At 38.9% G+C, this 24,345-nt stretch overlaps 1 protein-coding gene across 2 annotated transcripts in view; it reads left to right on the forward strand.

The window, feature by feature from the left end:
* sapcd2 (suppressor APC domain containing 2) overlaps window positions 1-24,345 on the forward strand; it is a 33,838-nt gene that overhangs the window by 622 nt on the left and 8,871 nt on the right. The window contains exons 1-4 of one of the 2 annotated variants that reach the window (XM_079419194.1): window positions 1-140; window positions 3,741-3,847; window positions 23,731-23,877; window positions 24,243-24,344. The exon at window positions 1-140 is cut by the window's left edge and continues 622 nt beyond it. In XM_079419194.1, coding sequence (XP_079275320.1) covers window positions 1-140; window positions 3,741-3,847; window positions 23,731-23,877; window positions 24,243-24,344 — 496 coding nt within the window. Of the gene's footprint in view, window positions 141-3,737; window positions 3,848-23,730; window positions 23,878-24,242; window position 24,345 lie in introns of both variants that reach the window. The other variant, XM_079419193.1, reaches the window with a different exon arrangement.

The raw sequence follows: 24,345 nt of genomic DNA on the forward strand, positions 1-24,345 counted from the left end.
GGTCACATCGCGGGGCTGCGGAGGACTCGAGAGAACGGACTGTTCGTATCGATCCGATCCGATACACATCAGGAAAAACGCGCATCAGATCCGATGCATTGAATCGCTCGCTCTGGAGTCTCCTGACGCCCCTAACACCGGTAAGAGCGTGCTTTCACGTTACCTGCGTTCAGTTACCGACACCTGATGACCGGCGCTTAGTGAGAGTCACAGTAATGAACACATTTAACAGCAGATTGATTTTTATAAAGTGTGTCAGATGGAGTGGAGGGAAAAGAAAGAAAACACATGAAGAATTTATTTGCAAAAACAGATAACTCCGTTTTTAACCATTTTCAAAAACCATGTTTTTTTGTGTAAATTATTCCAGTTAATCTCAATCAAACTGCAGTTGGGTTCTTTTGATTAGGTAAAACAACCTAAAAAAATACAGATAACTAACACACTAAAACACAATAAATACCTGATACCTTAATAAAAAAAACATGATTTTTGAAAATGTCAGAAAACGGAGTTATCTGTTTTTGCAAATAAACTCTTCACACGTTTCAGATGAGATTTATGGTGAATAATTAATGTTAAATCTCGTCCAGATGTTTAATGTTGAACTACTGCAGAACAGCTGGCTTTCTATTAGAGAAGCTGTTCTGATCTTTTTATGATATTTTATGATTGTGAAAGCATCTCTCAGTGCTTCATAATGACAGGAATGTTTGTCATGAGACAGTTTGATCATCCCAGAGCCGAACCCTTCACCCCCAGCAGCCAGAGCCGAACCCTTTACCCCCAGCAGCCAGAGCCGAACCCTTCACCCCCAGCAGCCAGAGCCGAACCCTTCACCCCCAGCAGCCAGAGCCGAACCCTTCACCCCCAGCAGCCAGAGCCGAACCCTTTACCCCCAGCAGCCAGAGCCGAACCCTTTACCCCCAGCAGCCAGAGCAGAACCCTTTACCCCCAGCAGCCAGAGCCGAACCCTTCACCCCCAGCAGCCAGAGCCGAACCCTTTACCCCCAGCAGCCAGAGCCGAACCCTTCACCCCCAGCAGCCAGAGCAGAACCCTTTACCCCCAGCAGCCAGAGCCGAACCCTTTACCCCCAGCAGCCAGAGCCGAACCCTTTACCCCCAGCAGCCAGAGCCGAACCCTTCACCCCCAGCAGCCAGAGCCGAACCCTTCACCCCCAGCAGCCAGAGCCGAACCCTTTACCCCCAGCAGCCAGAGCCGAACCCTTTACCCCCAGCAGCCAGAGCCGAACCCTTTACCCCCAGCAGCCAGAGCCGAACCCTTTACCCCCAGCAGCCAGAGCCGAACCCTTCACCCCCAGCAGCCAGAGCCGAACCCTTTACCCCCAGCAGCCAGAGCCGAACCCTTTACCCCCAGCAGCCAGAGCCGAACCCTTTACCCCCAGCAGCCAGAGCCGAACCCTTCACCCCCAGCAGCCAGAGCCGAACCCTTCACCCCCAGCAGCCAGAGCCGAACCCTTCACCCCCAGCAGCCAGAGCCGAACCCTTCACCCCCAGCAGCCAGAGCCGAACCCTTCACCCCCAGCAGCCAGAGCCGAACCCTTCACCCCCAGCAGCCAGAGCCGAACCCTTTACCCCCAGCAGCCAGAGCCGAACCCTTTACCCCCAGCAGCCAGAGCCGAACCCTTTACCCCCCCAGCAGCCAGAGCCGATCCCTTCACCCCCAGCAGCCAGAGCCGAACCCTTCACCCCCAGCAGCCAGAGCCGAACCCTTCACCCCCAGCAGCCAGAGCCGAACCCTTTACCCCCAGCAGCCAGAGCCGAACCCTTTACCCCCCCAGCAGCCAGAGCCGAACCCTTTACCCCCAGCAGCCAGAGCCGAACCCTTTACCCCCAGCAGCCAGAGCCGAACCCTTTACCCCCCCAGCAGCCAGAGCCGAACCCTTTACCCCCAGCAGCCAGAGCCGAACCCTTTACCCCCCCAGCAGCCAGAGCCGAACCTTTTTTTTTAGCACACCCCTGTTCCCATTAATCTCACATCACGTTTTATTACAAATTCTTCTTTATTTTAAAGGAAATTTTCAAAGAATAATTGTAAAAATATATTTTTTGAAGGTACAAAGTCAATCACAAAAAAAAAACAACACTAAAATCAAGTAACAAGCATTCAAGTGTGTCAGTTATATATTCATAGTGAAGTGTCATTTAAGCACACCGCAACACTACACTAGTGACTAGTCCACCTTCAGCTAAATAACACATTCAAAAATCAAATAAAACATTTCATGGGGATGAACACCGAAACTAGCCTCATTATGAAACCTCTTGAATGTAAACGTATCTCTAGTCTCTTAAGGCTGCTTAAGGCTGGAATACACTGCAGGATTTTTGCCCTGATTTTCCACAGATTTCCAGTCTGGAGAAGCTGATGCTATTTACCAAACATCAGAGCCAGGCTGCAGATTTGAGTCGACAGAATCCATAGCAAATCGATTAACTTCACTTTAAAGAGACAGCCATCAGTTAATATGTGAAGTGTGTTTATGAAGTATTTCCACAGACGTTCAGATCTTAAAGATCTTAAAGAGAGCACACTGAGCTTAATGGGAGCAGCAACAACTTTTTATACATTTCATGCAATATTTATTAAAATGACAGGATTTTTGCTAAATAAATAGTCTAGGTTATGTATTAAGTTCATACGTATTTTAATATGAACAACTATTATTAAGGCGACAGCGGCAAGGAACCAAAACAACATCGGTGACAGAATGGAGAAAAAGACCTTGAGAGAAACCAGACTCAGTCGAGGGCCAGTTCTGCTCTGATTCATCTGTGATTATAAACGCTTATGTGATCAAACTTGGCTGTTAAACCTGTTTCACACTCCGTTTACTCCATACCTTCGGTCATCTGAAGCTTAAAAGATCTGTAATACCTGGATATCACTACCTGTTAAACATTCCCATTCAAAGACACCAGACAGAAAAAAACATTAATTCCAAGTCCATTTCACACTTTTGAGAATCTCCAGGTAAAAAAAAAGAAAACGGACACTACAACATTTACTGTTATGTAACAAAATATTATCTATATGTGTATGTTGCTTGCAAAAATGTTTCAGTGGCTAACAGGGTCATGCTAACCAGATGAACTTTAACCCTTAGGCAGGATACAGACTGCAACTAAAATAGTTACCATTGTGACAAAAAAATAACATTTACTTTTACAATATTTGATGTAGTCATCAACAGTCTGCAAAACCTGTTTTTCCTGCTTGCGTCAACAAACCCATTCAATAAAAAAATGAAGAAACGGTTTCAGACTTGAGTTACAGTTTGAGTCAGATTCACTGTAGCTCACCGTTAACTGAGATCGCAGCGGAAACCAGATCCTTTTGAGTTATTGGTCATTAATAATGAAACGGGCAAAAACATTTCTACAAAACGGGGACAAGCCAAATTACTAGTCACAGCATCATATTTCAACATTTAATATAAAACTATTAAAACACTATAAATTACCCTTTTCAGGCAAGGCAAGTTTATTTATAACACATTTCATACACAATGGTAATTCAATGTGCTTTACATAAAAATGAATTAATAATCATAAAAGTATAACAAAAAAAACAGAATAAACATTTTAAAATGAGGATACATAAAATACTGTGCAATCATTGGAAGATCGAGTTGTCTACATCTAGTTCTTCAGTGCTGTGTGTGTGTGTGTGTGTTTTCTAGCTGTTTCTAATAGTTCTTCTCTCATTCTGCAAGCAGAGAGCAGCGGTCCGCCTCGGTCAAACATTGAAACGGTGACCGGATTAACACGATCCCGACGACACTCGAGACGCCACACCATCACAAACGGAGTGGATTATGGGATGGTAAAGAAGATATGCTTTCATTTCTTCCCAAATTAAGTAAAAAAATTAAGAGTTTAATTTAGAGATGAACCGATTGGAATTGTTCAAATTTCATCTGGCACAACATCAAGGCTAGTTTATTTATATAGCACATTTCATACACAGTGGTAATTCAAAGTGCTTTACATGAAAGAAATAGACATTAAAAATCAGTAAAAACATGGAAATAAAAATAATAAAAACAAGGAATTTTAAAATGATATAGAAATTGATTTAAAATAAATTTAAAGAAAATGATTGCTTAAAATGTATTGCAGTCAGTTGGGACATACAGCACAGTGCTCATTCAACAAATGCACAGTTAAACAGATGAGTTTTGAGTCTTGATTTAAATGTGGCTAATGTTTTAGCACATCTGATCTCTTCTGGAAGCTGGTTCCAACTGCGGGCTGCATAATAGCTAAAAGCTGACTCCCCTTGTTTTGTGTGAACCCTTGGTATTTCTAACTGACTCGATCCTAATGATCTGAGTGGTCTGTTCGGCTTATATTCAGTGAGCATATCAGCAATATATATCCGCAAAGACATCAATACATTATCAGTAAAATTAGAATCATTTTCGCAATAAATAAATTAGGGATGTCACGATTACCGGTTTGACGATAAATCATGATAAAATTCCCCACGGTTAGTATTACCGTTTCATATTTTAATTATCATTAAAACCGTATTCGATTACCGCGATCTGAACAACTCACAATAAATAAATACTGTCCAGCATAAAGCAGAGTGTAACAGTCTCATGTGCGCACAGCAGCAGAGTAGTTTCATTCTGAGTGAAAACAGGGCGGAAAAGCTGGGAGGTTTTAAAGGAGTGCTGAGGGAATTATACAAATGAATATATCACTGAATTAATTATATGAATGTACCTCTGAAGGAGGTGACTGTCTTCAGAAACGATTCGATGGCATTTTGTTTTCATCTTAGATCCATGTAATACCTAAAGGAAGTGTTCTTAAACGCAATACTGCTTTGTTCGAGGAGTTCACGGGAATCAGCTGTAATTCAGCTTTTCCGTATAAAGCGCCACCTGCTGTCAGAGACTGGATTTACAGACACTTATTTACATTCAGCCTGTGTGCAGTTTCTGTCTGGCCAAAAAACGGACGAAATTTGCATGACCTGCTGTAAATTTTAACCGGTTGATGAAAAACAAGCTTATGTGGATTCTACACATTTAAACAATTCAGATAAGCTATATAGAATTATTTATGGAGCAGATAAGTGGATAGAGAGTTGGACTTGTAACCTGAATGTTGTGGGTTCGAGTCTCAAGTCCGGCAGGGATTGTAGGTGGGGGGAGTGAATAAACAACACTCTCTCCACCCTCAATACCACGAATGAGGTGAGACCCTTGAGCAAGGCACCGAACCCCCAATTGCTCCCCGGGCACCGCAGCATTAGCTGCCCACTGCTCCGGGTGTGTGTGTGTGTTCACTACTGTGTGTACACTTGGATGGGTTAAATGCAGAGCACAAATTACGAGTATGGGTCACCATACTTGGCCACACACCACTTCCCCGCTCCCCTTCCCCTTATTAATCAATTATCATTTTGACTTAACTCTTTTCTTTAAAGGCTGAAATGTGAGGTTTACCTTTTATATGAAACTTTTTCAAAGCTTTATTTGAACATTTACATTATTTATTTGAACATGCTATTAAACTGGTGTCAGTCAAGTTGTCATTTAAAATCCAGACCTCACTGGTAATGTTATTGTTTTAGTGATTATGCAAACAAAAAGTCATTTTATTTGCTGTTTGTTGATTTTTAAGTATAAAACTTGAAGTGATTTATGTGTCGGTACTTTTTGAACATCTCCAGCACATTTTAACAATACCGTGATAATACTGATAACCGTGATAATTTTGGTCACTATAATCGTGATGAGAAATTTTCATACCGTTACATCCCTAAAATAAATAAATAAATGGTCCCTCGCAGTGAAGAACACCGGCAGCGTTACATGCATGGAGCTTATAATGTGACAAAACATGTTGAATTTGAATTATTGAATAAGTGTCATTCATCAAGACTTAATATTGTGTGGCATGTCACATAGTTCTGAATTTGATTTTTTTTTTTTACTTCAATATTGAACATTTGAAATTTAACACAATTACATTTTTTAATAAACGTGTATTTTCAGACAGCGGATTTTGTTACGAATTGTTTGACTGCAAATATCCCGTTTTTAAAAATACAGCTTCAAGTTTTCAAGATGAAGAAATTCTGAACATTAAATTCAATATTTAAAATTCAAAGCGCAGAAATTGAGATCGTACAGAAAGTAGGTCAGAGGTCATCCACAGGGAAGAGTAGATGATCTCCGAGAAGTGTAACGAAGCGTTTGGTGCGACCGGGAGGATATGTTTGGTTCAGTTAGGCTAGTTTTGTCCTGGCCATGACATATTAACTCGTGGGAGTGTGATCATATGTCTGGCCACGCGATGCTATGATGAGGGAACAACATCCATTTCTGGAGGCGTGACCACAGCAATCTGGGATTATCAGAGATGAACATATCTGGGATTATCAGAGATGAACATATCTGGGATTATCAGAGATAAACATATCTGGGATTATTAGAGATAAACATATCTGGGATTATCAGAGATAAACATATCTGGGATTATCAGAGATAAACATATCTGGGATTATCAGAGATAAACATATCTGGGATTATCAGAGATGAACATATCTGGGATTATCAGAGATGAACATATCTGGGATTATCAGAGATAAACATATCTGGGATTATCAGAGATGAACATATCTGGGATTATCAGAGATAAACATATCTGGGATTATCAGAGATAAACATATCTGGGATTATCAGAGATAAACATATCTGGGATTATCAGAGATAAACATATCTGGGATTATCAGAGATAAACATATCTGGGATTATCAGAGATAAACATATCTGGGATTATCAGAGATGGATAAACGTTTTTCTCCATCGCACAGTCTTGTAAATCCGTTAACTGATCGTGTCTTTTTATTTAACATTTGTATATTATTATTATTATTATTATTATAAAACTGTAGGCTAATGATAATAAGTATATTATTATATTAACTGGTTAGGGTTATATTTTTATATTTATTGTTGTACATGCTTATTTCCCTCTTTCTATTTGTGTAGAGTTTTACCTAATTAACGTTCTATATAATTATGCTAGTATTATTAATATGCTGCCATATTTTGCAAATACTGTAATCGCCTGACAATTATGCCAATGAAGTTTTGACTTTATGATTATATTTACACCCATATGTGACAATGAGCGTGTTGTATTCATTTACAAAGGAAACTACGCAAATGATCAGTTCCTCAACAAAACACTGTTTATAATAGTCTGTTAATTAACCGAAATAAAATTAAATGCATGTTAAATTCAACCTTTAAACTGCACTTCCAGCAAAACATTCCTGTAAGTCATGTAGCATAATCAAAGCTTTATTGGCATGTCGGCATTTACAGTAGGCTATATAACCAATAATAATAATAATAATAATAAACAAATGTTATGGAAAAAGACGATCCGTTAATGGACTTGGGATGGATAAAAATGTTTTCTTGAAGGCCTATTTTATTTTATTTGATGTACTTTATGTAAGTTATTCATGATAAACTTCATTCGAATGCGGTCTACATCGCGCGCAATACAGCCCGGTAGCCTAGGCCTGTGGTTAAAATAATGTAATGTTACAGTTTGTAATAATTAATATAATATCTTAATTAAAAATTTAATATTAATAAATCCATCTTTGATAATCCCAGGTTGCTATGGTAACGCAGGTTTGCTTATGCATTAAACTCATGGCCACGAGAAAATGGTATCTGGAGGCCCACACAGGACCTGTTTGAGACCCGCTCCTGCAGTAATTGACAGAACACCCATCCCGTTATCCGACCCGAACCACACCCGCATTAAATCTCTTACATGAGGTAGACAAAACTCATTTATTAAAACTTTGATTCAAATTGTGAATAGCAGGACAGAAGGCGGTTTCGCTGGCTGTGAGCTCCCAAAATCCTGCTGCTTCCACGGCTCTTCCAGCAGGCACCGCCAGAGATTTAAAAATAAAATCATTTTGTCGGCTTTAACCAATTACCGGACAGATTATTAACAACCAATAGACAACTTAATTTCTAGCGATTATGGTCAGTTTGATTTCACAGACACTATTTAAACTAAACTGAGCTGGACAATGACATCACTGAACTCAATAATGAAATGCCTTTAACTGAAAATTGAGTGTTTAATCTTATTATTATACATTACTGACACTCTATCCTTCAATCTGATACTGCTAAGTGCTTTGACACAATCTGTATCGTTAAAAGCGTTATATAACTAAAGGTGAAAAAACATAGCAATTCTTCTTCTTGGGGTTCATTTCAAATTTACTAATGCATAAAATCAAATGTTAAATCTGTTAAAATTATTGAATGCACAATTAACAAACATGAATGATCAAGTGTTTGTATTAAATAACATTCACAAACATTAATTTTGTAAATATATATTGTTCACTCACTGTAAGTTAGGGTTAGATAATAACATGAGGTCATATTAATGAATGGTATTATTAATTTATTTATTTATTTAGTATTATTGGGAAGTCTATACAGGAGATACAAATTGACTGTACTTTAATTTAATCCAAACTGTGTTCATATTTAATTTGAAAGGGCTTTTAAAACCTGATAGTTATCCAGCCAAGAATAACAACTAACTAACTAACTAACTAAAATAAATTCATTTAAAACATCTGGTGTGTAAAAATAGTCAATGCCATCATGTCCTCCTGTTTTTGACCATAATACAAGTTATAGGAGCATTAAATAGTTAAAGCTGCAGTCCGTAACTTTTTTTGGTTAAAAATGATCTGAAATCAATATTTGAGCAAGTTCATAACCAGCCAGTGTTCAAATCTCCTTACTTTAGCCCGTTTCACAACGGTTAGCGTCAAAGGTGACTGACATGCGTAGCATACGGTTTAGATTGGCGGTATGGTTCTGAGAGTCAGCTAATGCGAGTTTGACTAATGTCTCCTGCCAGAACTCATGCTAGCTTGATTTCAGATATCAGTGTTTTGTTATTGGGGGAGTGTTGTTGTTGTTAATAATATCATTCACATTGATAAAGCAATCATCTGTAATCGTGATCAGATTCATCCTCGCAGAACAGCGGAGCACAGCTCACGTAAAAACCCTGACAACCTGTGAAATGATTCGGATCCGGAGAAAAGCAGCTTGACATCAGCTTGCTATAGAGCCGGGTTAGTACCTCTAATGAGAGCAGTCTCAGTACTGTGATATGGTATAAAATCTCACACATATCATGTTTCTCTAAGAAGGAACATAGATGTGGTGATACTACCTTTTCTAATATCTTTGACAGAATTGTTTTTTGGACATATCCTAATGGCAATGATGAGTTAATAATATTCAGAAGAGGATCTATGACTTCTGGAAGCAGCTCTTTTAGGATCTTCGATGGAACAGGGTCTAACATACATGATGTTGGTTTCGATGACTTCGAGAGAATGAGAGGAACTGTTCCTCGGGGGATCTATAGTGCATCTGATGCGATACTGTGGCTGACGGCTGCATGGTTACAATTTTATCTCTAATAGAATCGATCTTGGAAGTAAAGTAGTTCATAAAGTCATTACTGCTGTGCTCTTGGGAAATGTCAACACCTGCTGATACTTTTTTTTGTTAATGTAGCCACTGTATTGAATAAATACCTGGGGTTATATTTGTTTTCTTCTAGAAGAGACGAAAAGTAATCAAATCTAGCAGTTTTTAATGCTTTTCTGTAGAATAGGGTACTTTCCCGCCAGGCTATATGAAATACCTCTAGTTTAGTTTTCCTCCAGCTGCGCTCCATTTTCCGGGCTGCTCTCTTTAAGGTGCGAGTGTGCTCATTATACCACGGTGTTGGAGTCTTTTCCTTAATCTTCCTTTAGCGTAAAGGAGCAACTGTATCTAAAGTGCTAGAAGAGAGAGAGTCCATAGTTTCTGTTACATCATCAAGTTTTTCTGTGCTGTTGGATATACTGAGGAACTGAGATAAATCAGGAAGATCAGTTATAAAGCAGTGTTTTGTGGTAGAGGTGATGGTATATAATACTTGTAACAAGGAGTTGGCTTTACATCGTTAGCTTAGGGGTGGGTGATATGGAAAAAATATCATATCACGATTTTTTTTTAGAAATATCACGATTCACGATTTTATCACGATTCTTTGTCATGTTGGTTTTACTAGTTGTCTGAGCATTACAGCCAAACTAGAAACACAAAGCCTTTCAAGGTAACAGAAAACAACAAAAAAAGACATGGCAGATATTTAGGCCAAAGTGGGCGAAGATAAAAATCTGTGTCATTATTTTATCTTTCTTATTAAAAAATAAGAACAAAGATACACATTACAAATACAAATAATATACAAATAAAACAAGTGCTTTATTTTCATGTACAATAGGTGTATTTAGCAGAGCATTCAGTGAAATTTAATGAACAAATATAAATATAAAACGCTATATAGACTGATTCCTAAAGCAACTGTATTAAAGTTTTTCAGTCAAGAATAGTGAGGGATTTTTCTCTCTGCGTTTTGTTATATGGAGGACCAAACCTGCATAAATTAAATATGAATGAATGAATGAATAAATAAATGTGATGATAGGAAAATGAATAAACGACTTGATAAAATAAATATGATTAATTTCTAATAAAATAAAATTTTCCCCCCTTAATTTATGTTCTGCTTTTATACATTTATAAACATTTTTTATTTTACTTTTATTTTTTCACTAATTCTTTTTTAATGTATTTTTATTATTTATCAGGGCTCCAAACTGCGACTAAAATGGTAGCATTTGCGACCAAAAATATTAATTTGCGAGTGAAGTTTTTGCTGAGGTCGCCACTGGCGACTATATATAATTTGCATGAAAGGACTTTTTTCCCGATTGTTTTGCGCTCACATCTTTTGTTATGTTCACGTATTAAACTTACATAAGACGATGCGCATCAAAGTTTTACTGGAAAGAGTTTCAAACAGTCCTGGTCTCTGCCGCACACAGTCTGCTGAACGCAGTGAGAGAGACCTGAAAGGGCCTGTTTACACCTGCTCACTTCATGCATTTTCTCTGATCGGATATCTATATGATTTGTTAAAACGTTTCCCCATTTACACTTGGCCACATAAATGTGTCTTCGCAAAATGGATATAAATCCGTTCTTCAGTTCCCGCTTCATATGCAAATATAACGGAGTTCACGTCAATGAAAGCAATGGATAATTTTATTAATTATCAGCTAATTTCAATATCAAGAGAGCGCGCGGCATCAGCACTGGAAAGATAGGCTAGTCTCGCTACTTTTAATGAAGAAGATTGTGTGTTGAGCGTCTGCGGCTTACTTTCAGGTTCATTCAGTTTGCGCGTCGCTTGCTGAAGAAATACTCCGCTACTCATCCGCGGTGATGCTTGTTGCATTGCGCTGTCATATCTGACTATAACATGCCATATAGCCTATAAAACGCTCTCACACGTCTATTATTTTAATATTATGGGAGGAGTAAAATTACCATATGTGGTTTCAACAACCAGATGCATTTACACTTGTCCGGTCGATCTTCTTATCGAGATCTTAGTCTATATGCTGTGTTCTGTTAATGCATGGACTTCCTGTTATTTGAAGCGCACTTGCCATCCAGTAATCGCAAAAAGCTTTGTGCTGTCTTACTTTTTAATAAACAAAGTATCAGCTTTAAAATGCTAGGAAATTCAAATGATGCGGTTTGGGTGCTCTTTAATGCGGACCACAAGCGCACACTTTGGGTAATATAAACACCAGTACCCCGCGTCCACACGGTCCGTGTATGCGTCTGGATCGCGCGAGCGGAGAGTAGCGCACTTAATGCTCAGGCGCGATCTCTTTAGCTCCTCAGTTAAAGCAGCAAGTGAACCCATTATATATTTCCATTTACTACTATAGTATGAAATGAACATGATCAAAAGGTAGGCAATAAGAAAGCCTATAGTACAACTTACTGAAATGTTTTATGTAAAAGCTCATTGTTTCAAACTGAGGAAATGTATAAAGCTTGTAAACATTGCATTGTAATACATTTACCTCAGAATAACCACTCAGTGTCCATAAACTCATCAGTCAGCTAGAAAAATAACTATAAAGAGGAGCATTTTGCTATATTCATGCGCTGTTGCATATTCATATTTTTACTTATTCTGTTGTACATGATTCAACTCCTCCTATAAAACTGCATTTTACTAATGAAGAAAAACAGACTGAATGTGTGAAAGACGTGACAACATTTATAGGATGCACTGCACTCAGTGGCCAAGTGATGCTTATGGTCCATGATATTGGTACAGATTCTGTGTAACGAACAATTCTTTGTGACTGTATATTTCAAGTTTTAAAAGACATTTAATTCACACTTTAAGTGAACCTTAGTCCCCCGGTCGACCTGATCATCTACAAGATGGATTAAAATGCTGATAAAGCCTAGAAAAGATAAGACATAAACACATGACAAAATGATTGAAATGTTAAAATAGGGGGGAAAAATAAAATGATAATAATAAAATAAACCACTTTTATTCTGTGGCACCTAAAAAAATAATTTGGCGCCTAAGTTTTTGTTTTATAGGAGCCAATGGCTCCTTACTCGATTTTTTTTGTCTGGAGCCCTGTTTATACATTTATTTAGAGACTTATTTATATATAGTCGGAGTCAGACACCCAGAGGATGGTTGGTTTCTAGTCTAATAACTGGGTGTCATCTCCCTAGGGTCTGACGTCGATGGTTCCAGGCTTCAGCTTCCTGTTTTTATTTCTGGAAAATATTTTAAATATTTCGGCACTAATGCGAATAACGTTCGGTGAAAATAACTTCCAACTCTCCAGCTGATCTGCCACATCCCGTAGCAAACTGGACAATGAATTACTACTCGCCGCTATTTTCTTTGAAAACTCATCTCTATGGCTTAGCTGGGCTGACGATGCTAGCGCGAGCTCTCAACCAATGATGCGCTGAAGCTACACAAGCACCACCTTCCTCAGTTACATGTTACACACGGAAAAGAAAAAATAAATGAATAAATAAATACATGTGGGAATAAATCATTCTAAAAAAAAATAATGCATAAATATATAAATAAATCTAAAAATAAATGTATAAATAATAAAAATACATTAAAAAGAATTAGTGAAAAAATAAGTTATTTTTTTTTATAAATGTATAAAAGCAGAAAATAAATTAAGGGGGGGGGGGTTACTTTATTACAAATTAATCATATTTATTTTATCAAGTCGTTTATTCATTTTCCTATTATCACATTTATTTATCTATTCATTAATATATTTATTTATTCATTTAATATTTAATTTATGCAGGTTTGGTCCTCCATATTCTTAACGTTAAATGAATAGTTCCCCCAAAAATAAATATTCTGTCATCTGTCTGTCAATTCTGTCATGATGTTTTATTTTTATACCATCATTTACTCAAAAGTTGTTTTAAACCTGAATGAGTTTCTTTCTTCTGCTGAACATAAATGCTATTTTGAAGAAGGAGGAAAACCAATCAGTTGCTGGTCCTCAGTGACTTCCATAGGATTTTTCTTTCCTATCAAAGCCAATGTGGACCAGCAACTGTCTGGTTACCCTCATTCTTCAAAATATCTTCTTTTGGGTTCAGCACAAGAAATTAATATAGGTTTGAGACAACATGTGAGTGAGTAAATAATGACAGAAATTAAATTTTAGGGTGAACTATCCCTTTAATGACAGTCGACAGCATGTTTAGTGTCCTGTCCCTTTAAGAGCTGCACGCATCTAATATACAGGCACGCATCTGTTTCTCTCTTAACTATTTACTTTCATTTTAGAGATAACCAACTGAGTCTGTATGTAAACCTTGTGTGTTTTGACAGTATTAGCGCAAAAGATAAGTTAGTTGAGTAATCAGGCGCTGTTAGACAGGTTTTTAGTGCGTGCTTCAGGTGTATGCGCTCAGAAAAAGCACACGTCAGACCAGCGCGCGTATTAAACATTTAACCAGCAAGGCTTGTGTGCAAATAATGTACTTCTGCGATCGTGAATAAGTGCAGTGTCCTGTCAGAGTAACTCTACTGCTGTATGTCATGTTGTACAGTACATAGAGACGGAGACCAGAACTGTATTTGATATAATGTGTGCTGCAGCACGATACTACCATATTTCTTCAAAAGCAGATCGTGGAGACCTTTTCATCATCCACGATCAAAAATCATCATATCGCACACCCCTACTTTAGCTATATGGAATATACACGAAACTAGATAAAGATCTGCAGGGCTCGCAAAATTTCTAAATCCCTGGTATCCCTTCGGGCAGGTACTCTTCAGATTTTGGTAGCCCGAAAATTAATTTAACTAGCCCAAATAAAGAAAAAGACCATTATAACACAGTTCGTAGAACGAGAAGGAGGCGGGAACCGTCAAACATTTAAAAAATTTAATAATCAAAATAAACAAACACAAAAGTACTGCGGCAGCCCCTCACGGACGACTGCCACACAAAACACAACATAAAGTCCAGGCCTGGTCCTCTCTGGTCTTCCCCTGTCGTCACTCCTCCTCTTATCCTTCCGGAGCTCCTCTCTATTAAATCTAGAGGATGATTTCCACAATGAGTAGGTCCTGACACGTGTTGTCTAACCCCAATAGAGTTTAGATTATCTATAAATGCTAATCCCAACTAATCTTTTTCATTATCAACATGGATATTAAAATCACCAACAATTAAGACTTTATCTGCAGCCAGTACTAACTCTTCTTTCTTTAATAAAGTCTGTGGTGTCCTGTATACAGTAGCAGTACATCACAGGGGATTTATCACTAACACGTGTTTCTCTGGATAACGTTATATGAAGCACATAACTTCGAATGAATTATACTTGAAACCCGACCTCTGAGAAATACTGAAGATATTGCTATAAACTGTAGCAACACCTTTACCTTTTGGACGCGGTTCATGTTTATGATTTTTTTTGTGATTCGAATGTGATGGATGTTTTCTAATCATAGTGTCTGTGGGTTCAGTGATGATGGTGATGAAGTGAAGTGGTTTTCTGTTTGTGAGATTCAGATTCATTCTCTATTATCCTCGGAAGAGTTAATTTGCTTGCATGTACATTGCCCAGAGGTGGTAGCAGCAACAGAACAGTATAGGTTTTTATTTATTCTTAAGGTACACACTCCACAGTTTCTGTGAGTTTAGCACTCTTATGGCTGAAGGTACAAAATGAAACTTTTCCTGACATTTTTATTGGTATTGATTATTTATACTGTATATGTAGGAGATACTCCACCAGACAATGTAAATGTGTTCAGGTTGTTATTACCATTGTATCTAATTCACTCCTCCGAGTGTTTATTGAAGTTACATGAAGATATTTCGTGGTTGTCATGATCATGACGGTCGCAGCTCCTCCTCTCAGCTGTCTTTCTCTCGCTCCTTCCTGCGTTTACATTCGCTCTGTCTCTCTCTCTGTGTGCGGTTCTCTGTTCTGCGCTCATGGTGGTCAGCCAGCTCGGGCCCCGAGGCCTGGACGCTGCCGTGTGGGCCGCTTACACCACCGTCTTCATCCCTCTGAGCAGCAGCCTGTTCTCCAGCAGAGCCCTGCACTTCTTCCTCTGGGTGAGTGAGACACGGACGGACCAGGAAGATCATGTTTGTGACGGTGTTTGCTGGGCTTTTCATGCTTCCAGTGGCTGTTTTCTCTGCGTTCACGTTGCCATGAACCATCTGTCTGTAAACTATCCACATTTATTATGTAGTATTTTAGGCGTTTGGGTTATATGAGATGCTTTGTGTGGGACTGCAGCTCGTGTCCCTTGTGTGGCGTCTGCATGATTTCTCTTGTGAAAGCAGAGTTGATGTGATTCTCTGTGTGCTCCCCGTCTCTCTATACAAAGAGGATTTTCCCTTTCGACGGCCCACCACACGGCACAAAGCCTCTCCTCTCCCTTTATTTCTCTTTCACTCACCCGCTTTAAAAAGAGTTGAGACAGCAGTTCATCGGCCTGCAGAAGATCCTCTGGCTGAGCAATCTTTCAATCATTGAAATGCTCTGGATTAAATGTGTTTTCCTCTTTAAAAGTTTGTAGTTTCACCCTATTGAATGTTCTACTTGTACAAAAGTAGCTTTTTTTAATGTATTGAAGTAAAATATCTTAAAGTTCAAGTACGTAAAAGACTGAAAGTGGCTATTTAAAGAAAATCTTCCCCCTGCTGTCGGTCACCATTACATTCTGGTATATAAGCTTTTTTCATCATGGAAGCAAATGTCTTGTTTTGAATATGCAGAAGTACAAATGGTACTAGATGTGTGAGGCATTGGTTGTAGTGCTTGAGTTTGTTTATTTGTCATGGTATGGACCTCTAGGGGATTAGGGTTAGGTATTTAAACCAGACGTTAGTATGGTGAGGGCACAGAATTAATTGATTTTATGATCTAATTCATGATCAAGCTTCCGGTAACACGGCGACAGGTGGACACGGCATTGTGATCTCAGTTTTGGCGTTTGTTATTGTTTGTCATTTGTGCCCATCAAGCGAAACCTTCTCTGATAATAAGCAATGTTTTAATGTTTTATCTGAAGAAAGATGCGATGTGGTATCTATTGGCTACAGGCGGAATATTATCTTTTCCCTATTACATTTACACTCGTCCAGGCCCTTGATCTCAGAACACCACTCCAACGCTGGAAAATCTGTTATCATCCTCTGCCTGTTATTGTCAGGCGTCATTCAGCCTTGTCCAGGTCCTAATGGTTTTAACTTGGCTGAACGGAACTGCGCTGTTGTACAGGTACGAGTGTCATGCAGTGACAGGGCTCCAAATATTAACACCATGGCTAATAATATATCCCACCTTTTCATGGATGATGGCGTGGTCGTGATGGGCGATGAGGCGGCTGCGAGGTCTGGTTTGGAGAGGACCGTTTGCCGAGGAGGACGTCTCGTGGATCAGAAGGGCGCCGAACACGATAAGAGCTTTGAAGAGTCTCTTCTAGCATCAAGAGGTTCTGTCGATTTGTTTTGGGGACTATTTTAACACAAAAGGTCTACATTTTGTGCACTTAAATATAAGAAGTTTGTTACCTAAGATCGATGAAATAAGGTGCTTGCTTAAGAACTGTAAAGTGGGGATTTTTTGTTTAACAGAAACATGGCTAGATTCGCCTGTAACTAATAATGAAATAAAAGTAGATAATTATAATTGAAATAGACGAGGTGTTTGTATATTTATAAGATCGGATATTAATTTGAATATGTTAGACATTAATGTGGAGCAGGAGTTATTGTTCTTGGATTTGTTGTTGCCGGCGACTAAGCCTATACTCTTTGGAGTTTGTTTTATCGTCAAAATAATTTTTATGAGCGACTTGAGTTTGTTCTGAACAATAATAACGATGATTTGGCAAAAGAATGTATTATTATGGGGGATTTTAATACAAACATATCTAATAGAACGGGGATCATTTTAAAGCTTTGCAGTCATTCCATTTAACCCAAATAATAAACAAATCTACTAGAGTTCGGGAAGGTGGGGAAAGTACCATTGATCTTATTTTGGTATCCGATGAAAAATATATTTCACAGAAGGGAGTAATTGAATATGGTATCAGTGATCATGTGAAAACGTAGTAAAATAAGATTTAGTAATCATAAAACAGTACGAATTAGATTTAGATTAAAGACTATCTTAAAAGAGTTAATTGGAATGATATTCAAAATATCTCAATAGGTGATGATGCTTGGATATTATCTCAAGTTCTATTTCTTAAAGTAGTGGACAAAATTGCCCCCCTTAGACAGGTGAGAGTCCTTGGATGGGTCAGAAAATATTGGAAATATTAAAAAACAGGAATAGGGCTCTTTCGATTTATAGGAGAACTAAGAATCAGGAAGACTATCTCAAATTTAAAGCACTTAGAAACTAGAAAACGTAATTTTATTAAAGAACAAATTCTAGAAAACAAAGAAGATCCTAAATCTCTGTGGAAGGTGTTGAATAGATTCCAATCAATTGGTAAATCAAAATTTTCTGTATGAAAGGTAGGTTTAGATAGTGATGGCACGAAATAATTTGATAAAAATAAAGTTGCCACTAAATTTAATTCATTCTTTTCATTAATTGCTAATAGTCTAGTTGATAAGCTTCCTCCGTCCAAAGGAAATTATGGGATTGATTTTGTTAAGAGTTTTTATTCAAAACAAGGGGTGTTGTCCCATGTTAAGTATCTTGATTGGTTACTTATAGAAAGTAGACTAGAATATATTAAATTAAAAATGTACATAAGATGATCAATAATAGAGCTCCTTCCTATTTTAATGTACTTTTTCTAGGGTAAATGAGCAACATTGTTACAAAACAAAAAGTCTCATGGATATTACATTGTCGTTTTAAAACTATGTATGGTCGTAGGTCTTTTAGATATTCTGGGGCACTTTTGTGGAATAAATTACCTCTGGATATTAAAGGTATTTCAAAAATGGTTAGTTTTAGTTTAAAAGCTAAAAGTTGGCACTTAATGAGGTTGTTTTGCTGATGAATTTGTGTTACGGACATGGTTATTTGTGACTGTAAATTGTGAATTTTATTGTAATTTTGTATTTATAATGCAGTGCCGGTGTACCTGTTACCGGGAGTGGAGTTTGTGCTATACATCAAGGACCACAATGGAAACGAGTTTTATTTTAACTTTGTGTTATCCTTGACGGATTGAGTGTATTCACTACTTTTTTTGTCAAATAAAAAGAAAGCAAGAAAGATTTTAAATGTAAATCATGGTACCGCAAATGGATTATTACAACTCTCATGATGTTCGGTTCAAGTGTAACCTGCGTGAGATGCATCAACACTTCATGGTTTTGCATGCTAATTTGGTGTGTGCTAAAGATACAGATTTGCAGAGATCAGATCACCAGTTGTGTTTTATTTTGGTTTGTTTTGAGGATAAACCATATGTGAGAACATCATGCTAATAAGCTTTGAAAATAATCATAAAATAAAATAAATGTTAGCTGATGTTTTTCAGAGACAGATGCAGGTGTAACCTATACATTCCGTGTGTACGTAACATGTTTAAATAGTCTACAGTAGCGTGGTTGAAGTGTGTTTGTGTCAGGAACATTGTCGTCTGCCTGTATTTTCTTCTTTCGTTCTTCTATAGCTGTGTTTAGGTGTTTCTCTTCTGCAGTCTTTGGCCAGTTGGTCTGTCATCTGTTTGAAGCTGTCTCAACTAATATCGCTATTGCCTTATTGACTGCTATCTGTAATTAATAGGCATTGTAATTATGTTTTAATGATGAAATATAATTAGTTTATTAGTGAGCTAGACTGAAGAGGGCTGAACTCACTCGCAAATTACAGCCAGTCATACATTTACATTTAGTCATTTGGCAGATGCTTTTATCCAAAGCGACTTACAATTGGGGAATACAAGAAGCGATTCATCTTGAAGAGGCAATCAGACAGAGGAAGTGCTCGTAACACCAAGTCTCAGTCATTGTTCAAATAAGTACAAGCTAGTAAGCGGAGAGAAAGATAGAGGGAAAGAGTTTTTTTTTGAGTTTAGGATGAAGTCAAGTACTGCCGAAAGAGATGAGTTTTCAGTTGTTGCTTGAAGGTTGCCAGGGATCCGGCGTTCCGGATAGGGGTGGGAAGATTATTCCACCAGCCAGGAATGGTGAACGAGAATGTTCTGGAGAGTGATTTTGAGCCTCTCTGTGATGGTACCACAAGGCGTCGCTCACTAGCAGATCTCAGACTTCTGGAGGGGATATAGGTTCGTAATAGTGAGTGGAAGTAGGAGGGTGCTGAGCCTGTGGTAGATCTGTACGCAAGCATCAGTGTCTTGAACTGGATGCGAGCTGCCACTGGTAGCCAGTGCAAGGAGATGAAGAGAGGTGTAACATGGGTTCTTTTGGGCTCGTTGAAGATCAGTCGTGCTGCTGCATTCTGAATCATTTGTAGAGGTTTGATTGTGTTTGATGGCAGACCAGCCAGAAGAGCATTGCAGTAGTCCAGTCTAGAAACAACCAGGGCCTGGACAAGAAGTTGCGCAGCATGCTCTGTCAGAAAGGGCCTGATCTTTCTGATGTTGTGTAGTGCAAACCTGCAGGATCGAGCAATCTTTGCAATGTGCTCTTTGAAGGTCAGCTGGTCATCAAAGATTACACCAAGATTTCTGACCGAAGTTGATGGGGTAATCATTGATGAGCCGAACTGAATCGTGAAGTCATGCCGTAGAGTCGGAGTGGCAGGGAAGACCAGAAGTTCCGTCTTTGCCAGGTTGAGCTGTAGGTGATGTTCTTTCATCCACGCCGAGATGTCCGCTAGGCAGCCTGAGATCCATGCAGCTACCGTTGGGTCATCTGGTTGAAAAGAGAGATAGAGCTGTGTGTCATCAGCGTAGCAGTGATAGGAGAAGCCATGTGCATGTATGATGGGACCCAGCGATGTAGTGTATGTGGAGAGTAGCGCACTGAGAGTAGCGCAGTCTCTGTTGAATGGCCACTCCTGAAACCTGACTGTTTAGCATCCAGTTTGTTGTACTGTGAAATAAACCGTGAGAGCTGGTTGAAGACAACTCGTTCGAGTGTTTTCCCTATGAATGGAAGGAGAGAGACAGGTCTGTAGTTATCTAAAAGAGAAGCATTTAATGTAGGTTTTTTGATCAGTGGGGTTACCTGAGCCTGCTTGAATGCTGTGGGGAAGATGCCTGTGAGGAGAGATGTGTTGATAATGTGTGTGAGTGCCGGTAAGAGTGTGGGAGAGATTGTTTGGAGAAGGTGTGAGGGGATCGGGTCGAGAGGACATGTTGTAGGATGGCTGGAGAGGAGAAGTTTGGATACTTCTGCCTCGGTGAGAGGACAGACGGAGAAGATGGGAGCTGGAGCGGTGGATGTGGTTGATTGGAGGTCCTGCGGAGTTGAGAACTGGTTAATGATTGTTCTAGTTTTGTCTGTGAAAAAAGAGGCAAAGTCATCAGCGGTTATCAAAGTGGTGGGAGGTGGAGGAGGGGGACAGAGGAGAGAATTAAATGTTCTGAAGAGATTACGCATGTCTGGAGCGCTGGTGATCTTGTTGTGGAAATGTGAGGATTAAGCAGTGTGGACTTCAGTAGAGAAAGATGAAAGCAAAGACTGATACCTGTTCAGGTCCGACGGATTGTTTGATTTGCGCCATTTTCTTTCTGCCGCTCTGAGTTTGGTCCGATTCTCACGAAGAACATCGGATATCCAGGGGTTAGAAGGAGCAGCCCGTGCTGGTCTGGAGGAGAGAGGACAGATGTCGTCTAGACAAGAGGTTAAGGTAGAGCATAAAGTGCCAGTAGCTGCATTTACATCCAGAGAAGAGAAATGGGTAGGCGAGGGAAGAGAGGAGGACACTACAGAGGAAAGAAGGGAGGGGGAAAGGGACCGTAGGTTGCGTCTGAAAGTAACCGGTAAGGGAGATGGTGGCACCTGGGTAGCAAAATGTAAAGTAAATGTAATGAAGAAATGGTCAGAGATATGTAGTGGTTGTACCAGAATGTTATCTGTAGAACAATTGCGTGTGTAAATTAAGTCGAGTCGGTTGCCTGATTTGTGCGTGCTAGTAGTGGTGAGGCGTTTGAGATCAAATGAAGCTAGGAGTGACTGGAAGTCTGTAGCATAAGGCCTGTCTAGGTGAATGTTGAAATCGCCAAAGACTAAGAGTGGAGTGCCATCCTCCATGAAAGACGACAGCAGTCCGTCCAGCTCATCTAGGACAGTGGCTAGAATTTGGCCAGGGGGACGATAGATTACCACAATCTTTTTTTTAAATGTCTTTTTTTTTAAGTAAATTATTAAATTAAATTTATAATTTACTTTATTACTATAGGACAGATCAGAACTGAAGTGAAGTGGGAGAGAGAGAGGGCAGAATCAGGACGCCTGTAGCGAAACAGAGCTGTCCATAAGGTTATCAGCGCGGACACCGTCTTCATAAAAAAAAAGACAATAATAATAATAATTACCCTACAACAGCTCTATACATTTATTATAACATTCACACATAGTGTTTAAATTGGAGTCCATAATATATTCTAAAGTTTTAAAAGAAGTCTTCTGCTCAGCAAGGCTGCATTTGTTTGTACAGTCAAACATACATGCCTGATTCAAGAAGGGGGTCTCCAAAATGCCCAAATACATTATTTTAGTAACTTAGCAGCTTAGAAGTGTTAAATGTTTGACTAACCTATACAACAGTATAGTTTACTTTTGTACCAGAAGCCATTCGTATTTACAATTTGAATTTTTTGAAGGACTCTTAATGTGTTGTACTACCTACAGATTTTGTAAGTGGCTGAATTTACTGAAGCATGTTGTATTGTTGCAACTCGCAACTTGTTTTTTATATGTGCTGTTATGTTTATTTGTGAAGTGATGTATATTTATGTATATTTGTGATGTGCTGCTCATGCCCTTCTGCAATTGCCCTTTACGGGATTAATAAAGTTCAAATTTCTTGACTTTTTGAACACGCTTGTTTTGAAACGGAGGAAGGTGAACTTGAAAGGACTGTTGAGCCCATAGTAAGTCCAGTTGCTTCTGTATTTGAGCCGATAGAGTGAGGGGACCGAGCAGTAGGAGTGGAAGAAGTCGTGAACCTGCTGATTAGTGGATACTCATTAAAGCCATTCTGACATTACTTGTGTGCAACTGCTCAAGAAGACACAAAAGAGGTGTCTCTATTTGGTACTCGAGTACAGCATTGACATCTCTTTAGCTCGGTCTTGTGCTCGAATGGCTTGAAACACTTTAATGTTTAAACTGACAACACTTAACACACGTGAGATTGCTAAACGTTCTTGCGGAAGCAGCATTAGCCCGATTGTTCAGAGACATGATTAGATTTAGCATCCTGTTAACAGCAGATAAGATTATTGTATTCACAGAAGAACATGAAATATGTTGCGTACCTCGACCGCTGAACAAGCCGGTGTAACGCAAATTTGTCTGATAGAACAATAAAATGCCTCATGAACGATATTGTATGAAGCACTGTTTTTTTACGTCACGTTGCGCCAAACATTATGAAAACAATGTTTGGGATGCCACAATCGAGACTTCATGATGTAGACCGTTTGATTCTGGATATTCATCCAAATTATGGTGAAAACAAAAAAAAGTGTGTTAAAATTTTAAAATTAACATTTGTGTTCAAAAAGTAAAGAAATGCTTATTACTTCACTGGCCAACCAGAATATTGCAGGATAGCAGCGCTCTTGCTACAAAAGCTATGGCAAAACAGGTTTTTTTTCTCTTTAAAATGGTTAGATTAATCGTGTTTGTTATATATTTTTTAATTAAAGTGGAAATCAGTTCACTAAAAAATGTAAACTGACTGCTTCATTCCACTTTAAAATCTAAGCAAGTGTTGTATAATCACGCTATAAACGCTCCACAGACTCTCATTTGTGTCAAAAGATGAGTGACGTCAAGCTGACGCTTCCGCTAAATATGACCAGACCGCTCGCATTGTAAATCATTATTGCAAGCAAAAAAAAAAACGGCAACCAAAACAAGTTACACACTGCAGCTTAGTAGCCTAACAAATCTTTTGAAGTCCTAACTTTGGATAAAAGCATCTGCTAAATGAATAAATGCAAAATATACTCGTCTTCAATAACATACACACATAGATCAGATTTTGTCTCTGTATTAGACCGCTTGTTGGTCGTATCTTTCACATGTATAATAAGTGTGTTTTCTGACAGCTGAAGCAGATGAAGGAGCTGGAGCAGGAGAAGGACTCTCTGCTGGCCGGCCTGGATGTGTTGGAGCGAGCCAGAGAATGGTACCAGACGCAGATCCACAGCATCACTGAAACACAGAGACACATCGGCCAGAGCCGCCACTCCAGCGTACGTCCAGACGAATTAACACCCTAACTCACGATCACGAGTCTGTCAGAGATCAAGGCATCTCATTCGAAACTACAGTCCAGGCTCTGGGCAAAAATGCCATGTTGTTTTCATAATAATCCAGTTGTGGATTTCAAACTCTCCCAAAAAACAACAACTCAACAAGTAGTCAGTAGACAGTGGTGGTCATCAAACACTTAAAGGAGCTTAAAAGAGAAGCGGCGCCAAACCGAGCATTGGATTTAGATCAGTTCTGAGTTTAGCTTTGACTCAATCGAACACCTGATCCAGTTCCTCAGTTCCAAGAATCAAATCTTGACCTTTAATCAAATGCTTATATCTGACATTGTGTTTTATTTCTTCAGGAGTTTTTGGCTGAATCTGGTCAAAAGCAGTTGGATGTTGTTCTGCCTAAACTACAGGACGTCACGCACTGCCTCAGCGATTTGCTCTTATTGTCTGGGAAGG

Source organism: Barbus barbus (assembly GCF_936440315.1).
Source record: "Barbus barbus genome assembly, chromosome: 6".
In the NCBI taxonomy this organism is placed as follows: Eukaryota; Metazoa; Chordata; class Actinopteri; order Cypriniformes; family Cyprinidae; genus Barbus; species Barbus barbus.